Source organism: Trichechus manatus, unplaced genomic scaffold (assembly GCF_000243295.1).
Source record: "Trichechus manatus latirostris isolate Lorelei unplaced genomic scaffold, TriManLat1.0 scaffold00248, whole genome shotgun sequence".
Lineage (NCBI taxonomy): Eukaryota > Metazoa > Chordata > Mammalia > Sirenia > Trichechidae > Trichechus > Trichechus manatus.
The window spans coordinates 1,420,029-1,426,840 of record NW_004444184.1 but is presented as its reverse complement, the minus strand read 5'-3'; the positions used below and the strand labels follow the sequence as shown (position 1 = coordinate 1,426,840).

Sequence of the window (6,812 nt, the reverse complement as noted above, 5' to 3'; positions counted from 1 at the left end):
AGTCATATTTCCAGCAATTTTCTACTCTGTGCTACAAATTATGAGTTATTTACGCACATGCTGTCACTGCTCTTATACATTCTTCCACTATTATATTTATCTCCCAGTATCTTAAATACCTGTTGCCATCGAGTCAATTTTGACTCACAGTGACCCTATAGGACAGAGTAAAACTGCCCCACAGGATTTCCAAGGAGCAGCTGGTGGATTCGAACTGCCAACCTTTTGGTTAGCACTGAACACTTAACCACTGCATCACCAGGACTCCAGTATCTTAAATAGTACTCTATGTAATTTCCAAATTCTGTTGGATAATTTTCTTTGGAATGGGCAAAAACATGGATCTCTTCCAGTCAATTACCTGGCGAACTGACTGGAGGAAATCCATATTTTTGCCCATTCCATAGAAAGATAATCCAACAGAATGAGGAAACTATCAAACAATATCATTAATACCACACATAAGTAAAATTTTGTTGAAGATAATTCAAAAACGGTTGCAGCAGTACATCAAGAGGGCACTGCCAAAAAGTCAAGTCAGATTCAGAAGAGGACTTGGAGCAAGGGATATTACTGCTGATGTCAGATGGATCTTGACTGAAAGTAAAGAATACCAGAAAGATGTTTATCTGTGTTTTATTGGCCATGCAACAACAGGTATCCTTTCACCATCCTAATTCAATCTGTATGCTGAGCAAATAAACCGAGAAGTTGGACTATATGAAGAAGAGCACAGCATCAAGATTGGAGGAAGACTCATTAACAACCTGCAATATGTAGATTATACAACCTTGCTTGCTGAAAGCCCAAAAGGACTTGAAACACTTAGTGATGAAGATCAAAGATTACAGCCTTCAGTGTGGATTACACGTCAACATAAAGAAAACAAAAATTCTTACAACTGGACCAATAAGCAGCATCATGATAAACAGAGAAAAGATTGAAGTTGTCAAGGATTTGATATACTTGGATCCACAATTCCAATGGAAGCACAGTCAAGAAAGCAAACACTGTATTGCACTGGCCAAATATACTGCAACAGACCTCTTTAAAGTATTAAAAAGATATCACTTTAAGGACTGAGGTGTGGCTGACCCAAGCCATAGTATTTTCAATCACCTCATCTCCATGCAAAAGCTTAACAATGAATAAGGAGGACCGAAGAAGACTTGATGCCTTTGAATAATGGTGCTGGTAAAGAATACTCAATATACCATGGACTGTCAGAAGAATGAACAAATCTGTATTGGAAGAAGTACTGCCAGAATGCTCCTTAGAAGCTAGGATGGTGAGACTTCATCTCATATACTTTCAACATGTTATTAGGAAGGATCAGTCTTTGGATAAGGACATCATGCTTGGTAATGTAGAAGGTAAGCAAAAAAGAGGAAGACCTTCAACAAGAGGGATTGACAATAGCTGCAACAGTGGGCTCAAACATAGCAATGATTGTGAAGATGGCATAGGACCAGGCAGTATTTCTTTCTGTTGTACTAAGGTCATTATGAATTGGAACTGACTCGACAGCACCTAACAACAACATCATAGTAACAATATAAATGATTTTTGAATAAACAAACTTGCTTTAGTGTGTATTAAATTTATTATGTTACTTCTGTCTTTGGAATATTAGATATGTGTCTTTTAAGCCTTTTTTTAACTGTAGAGGATAACGTCTCTCTGGTAGATGGTCCTGTGGCACTTGTGTTTGCCCTTTAAAATGCTTGCTACATTTGTAATGCTTTTCAGAAAATTTGTCTTCTCTAACTAGACTGTATGCTATGGGAGTAGCCAACCTGTCTGACTTATGTGCAGATTGTGACTAATTTATTGGTTGAATGAAGGTATAAAATGAAGATTCCACTAATGTTGAGTCAGTCTTACTGTCAAATCCAAGAATGCCAAGAACAACAACAGTAACAAAGTGTTGACACTAGATTTTAAAACTATTCTAGAGGTGGGCCAAGATGGAGGAATAGTCAGATGATTTGTGTCGTCCCTCTTGCAACAAAGACCAAAAAAAAAAAAAAAAAACAAGTGAATTTGAGATATACTACAATCTAGGAACTCTAACCATCAAAGACAAAGCTGAAGAATTGGGCTGAGCAACAGGTGGAAGGAGAGACAATTCAAAAACAGCAGAAACAGAGGATTACAGATCATTGATGTCCTGCTAGTTGAATCTGCACAGCATGGACATACTGAAGCAAGCAGCAGCATCCCAAGCTGAAAGCCACCCCACCTGGCGCAGCTAAGCAGGAGAGACTCTGAACGAACCTTCAGAGTGAAACAGGAGTGATACCAGATCTGTGAAAGTTGAGTGCATGCACCTAACCCATCACATGAACCACAACCCCCAACCCACCAGGGCTCCAGGGGCCAAGGAGCACTCCCACCCCCTCATACATCCCCTTCCCTTCTCCATAACCAGTCTGGTGACATTCAATATCACCATGCCCCTTAAGCTGGGAACTCACAGCCCAGTCGAGAGGCACCCACTCCTTCACCTAGCCACTGGCACAGGGGATTCACAGGCTTGCAGCATCTTCTACCACTACCAATCACCTGCACGATAGCCTCGCTGGCCGACTGGCACAGCACATCCACATTGGCATAAGGTGGGCAGGGTTCCCAGTTGAAGCCCATTTTTATCTGCAGCAGTCAAGCGGAAGTTGCAGATCTGTGGCATTCAACAACACCATGCCCCTAAGCCGGTAGTTCTTGTCCTGGTCTGAAATGTCCACCCTTTTGCCCAGCTACTGGCACAGGGAGTCCATGAAATTGCAGTACCCTTCACCTCCTCTGATCACTCACACCAGCTCCTTGATGGCTGAGCCAGCACAGCATGCTCATATTGGAGCAAGGTGGACAGTGTACCAACTGAAGCCCATTTCACCTGCAACAACCAAGCGGGAGCCACAGACCTGTGGCATGCACCACCACACTGCCAGCTAAAAAAGGAGCTCAACCACCCATGCCAGGGGCCTGAGGGCTGGCAGTACTGCCCACTACATCCAGCCACCCACAACGGGGGCCTGAGGACCAGCGGTGCTTCCTAATACCTCCAGCCAACAGCACTGGGCGCCCGAGCATTGGCTGCACTCCCCTCCACAGCATGCTCTAGTGGACAGGGTCACACTCTCCGAACCAGGCACACATGGGCAGCTGACAGCTCCCTGCCTTACCCTCTGCATCACCCTCCACTGCCATCAGAGACTTGTACCTGCTCCAAACTCCCCCACGCAGCCCTGCCCACACAGGACCATTGGTGAGAGTCCTCACACCACACACTCAGTGTCCGATGACCCGGGCAACTTTGCCCTGACCATCCAAGAAGTGGCTGAGTGCACACACAACACCCAACCCAATGACCAGGGAGAACAACCCCTGCACCCACAACCAGGAGACCAGCAGGACAGATATATCACCTCACCAAAAATGTCACTTATGTCCTCAGCAGCTGCGGAAGAACAGTGAACAGGGTTTCATGGTCACACACCTAGTAGCTGCTCCATCCACCTGGAGACAGGAGGTGAGAACTTCAGCATGTCCAGATTAGTGACTAAAGTAGCACACACACCCAACTTACTCAGATATATCAAAACAAAACAGAACAAAAATTCAGAATGCAGTACACAAACAATCAATAAATAAATATAATAACTTCTTGTTGCCTCAGAGACAACAGTCGACATCAAATCACATAAAGAACCAGGACAAGATAGCTTCCGCAAGCAACACAAAAGAAAGAACCAGAAAACCTTCTGGAAGATAAGGCAATGGAACTACTTGGTAAAGAATTCAAAAGACTAATATACAGAGCTCTTTAAGAGGTCAAAAAAGAGATCAGGGAAGACATGGGCATAACCAAGGAAAAGATAGACAAAGCAATAGAAGGATTAACGAAAACAATATAAGAACAAAACGATGGAATTAATAGCTACTAGAAACCATACAAAAACAGCAACTAGAAATTCAAAAGATTACCAATAAAATTCCAGAATTAGACAACTCAAGAGAAGGACATGGGAGCAGATTTGAGAGGATGGAAGACAGATTTAGTGAGAATGAAGACAAATCCCTTGATAAAATTTGTTAAAGGAAAAATCAGAAAAAAGAATGAAGAAAAAGGAAGAAAGCCTAGGAATTGTGTTGGATACTATCAAAAGGAAAAATGTAAGTTTGTTGGAGTTCCAGAACCAGGGGGGATAATGGAAAACACAGATAAAATTGTTGAAGATTTGCTAGCAGAAAACTTCCCTAGTATCATGAAAGACAAGAAGAAATCTAACCAAGAAGCTCAGTGAACTCCATATAGGATAGACTCCAAAAGAAAGTCACCAAGACATACCATAATCAAACTTACCAACACCAAAGACGCAGAAAGAATCCTGAGAGAGACTAAGGAAAAACAAAAAATCACCTACAAAGGAGAACCAATAAGACTAAGCTCTGATTACGCAGCAGAAACCATGCAGGCAAGAAGGCAATGAGATGATATATATAAAGCACTGAAGGGGAAAAAAAAACAAAAACTGCCAGCCAAGAATTATATGTCCAGCAAAATTGTCTCTCAAATATGATGGTGAAATTCAGACATTTTCAGATAAACAAAAATTAAGGGAATATGTAAAAACTAGACCAAAATTATAAGAAATATTTAAAGAAGTCCTCTGGTTAGAGAACCAACAACATTAGACAAAAATCCAACCCTAGGACACAGGACAGATCAACCAGAAGCCATCCCAGACAGAGAATTCTCAAAAATAAAACGAAGCTAAAGGACTGAAAATAGGGAACCAGAGACATCAATAGGTAAATGATGACAATGTCATAACAAAAAAGAGGGAATAAACGGTATAGTTATAGAACTTCTGTATGGAAAGGAAATCAAGGCAATATCAAGAAATAAAAGACGGGTTTAAACTTCTGAAAATAAAGGTAAATTTAAGGCAAACACAAAGGAAGCTAAAAAACCTACTAGTCAAAATAAAAAAGAAAAACATAAAGATTCAGTAAACACAAAATCAACATTAATGAAAGAAATGAAAAGAAAATACATAAATAAAAAGAACTAATTACAGAAAATTAAGAGGAACAAAGAAAATAAACCATCAACACCACAAAAAAATACAACAAAATGACAGCAGTAAACTCATTCCTATCGATAATTACTCTGAATGTAAATGGCTTAAATGCACCAGTAAAGAGACAGAGAATGGAAGAATGTATTAAAAAAAAAAAACCACAATCCACCTATATGCTGTCTACAAGAGACACGTCTTAGACACAAAGACATAAACTGAAATTCAAAGGTTAGAAAAAATATATATCAAGTAAGCAATAACCAAAAAAAAGAGCAGGAGTGGCAATATTAATCTCTGATAATATAAATTTTAAAGTAAAATCCACCATAGAGGATAAGGAAAGACACTATATAATAATTACAGTCAGTACAGCAGGGGGACATAACCATACGAAATACATACACAGCAATGACAGGGCTCCAAAATACATAAAACAAACTAACAACGTTGAAAAGACAGGAGACTTCAACATACTACTTTTGGTGAAGGACAGAACATCTAGAAAGAAACTCAATAAAGATACAGAATAACTGAATGCCACAATCATCCAAGTCAACCTCATAGACATATACAGAACATTCCACTCAACAGCAGCAAAGTATACATTCTTCTCCAACACACATGGAATATTCTCCAGAATAGACCACATCTTAGGACACAAAGCAAGCCTCAACAAAATTGAAAAGATTGAAATACTATAGAGACGTTCCTGATCATAATGCTGTAAAAGTAGAAATCAATAACAGAAACAGCAAGGAAAAACAATCAAAGACATGGAAACTGAACAATATCTTGCTTAAAAACTACTGGGTATTAGAAGAAATCAAGGATGGAATGAAAAAGTCATAGAATCAAATGAGAATGAAAACACTTCTTACCAAAACAGTTGGGATACAGCAAAAGCAGTGCATAGAGGTTTATTTATAGAAATAAAGGCTCATATCAAAAAGAACAAAGGGCCAAAATGAAAATTTTAACCCTACAACTCGAACAAATAGAACGATAACAACAAAAGAAGCCCACAGGGACCAGAAAGGAAATAATAAAGATTAGAGCATATATAAATGAAATAGAAAATAGAAAAACAATAGAAAAAATCAAAAAGACCAAAAGTTGGTTCCTTGAAAGGATCAACAAAATCAACAAACCACTGGCCAAACTGACAAAAGAAAAACAGGAGATGACGCAAATAACTCAAATAAGAAATGAGATGGGTGATATCACTACAAACCCAACTGAGATAAAAAGGATCATAAGAGAATACTATGAAAAATTGTACTCTAACAAATTTGAAAACCTAGAGGAAATGGGCAAATTTCTAGAAACACGCTACCTACCTAAACTAACACAAACTGAGGTAGAAAAACTAAATAAACCCATAACAAAAGAAGAGATTGAAGAGGTAATAAAAAAACTCCCAACAAAAAAAAGCCCTCACCTGGATGGCTTCACTGGAGAATTCTATCAAACTTTCAGAGAACAGCTCACACTAATACTACTCAAACTTTTCCAGAGTATAGAAAAGGAAGGAATACTCCAAAATTTATTCTATGAAGCCAACATAACCCTGATACCAAAGCCAGGCAAAGATACCGCAAAAAAAAAAAAAAAAAAAAAACCAATAAAAAAAAAAAACTACAGACCAGTATACCTCCTGCTGTTGAGCCCATTCTGACTCATAAAAATTCTAGCCAATAGAATTCAATAGCATATTGAAAAAATAAT

The 6,812-nt window shown here is 39.0% G+C and overlaps 1 protein-coding gene across 1 annotated transcript in view; it reads right to left on the bottom strand.

The window, feature by feature from the left end:
- Positions 1-2,460: 2,460 nt before the first annotated feature.
- LOC101348397 (protein LEG1 homolog) overlaps positions 2,461-6,812 on the bottom strand; it is a 43,288-nt gene continuing 38,936 nt past the window's right edge. The window contains exons 6-7 of the mRNA XM_004389473.1: positions 4,367-4,401; positions 2,461-2,652 (exon numbers count right to left, since the gene is read on the bottom strand). Of these exons, the coding sequence (XP_004389530.1) occupies positions 2,461-2,652; positions 4,367-4,401 (227 nt within the window). The remainder of the gene's footprint in view (positions 2,653-4,366; positions 4,402-6,812) is intronic.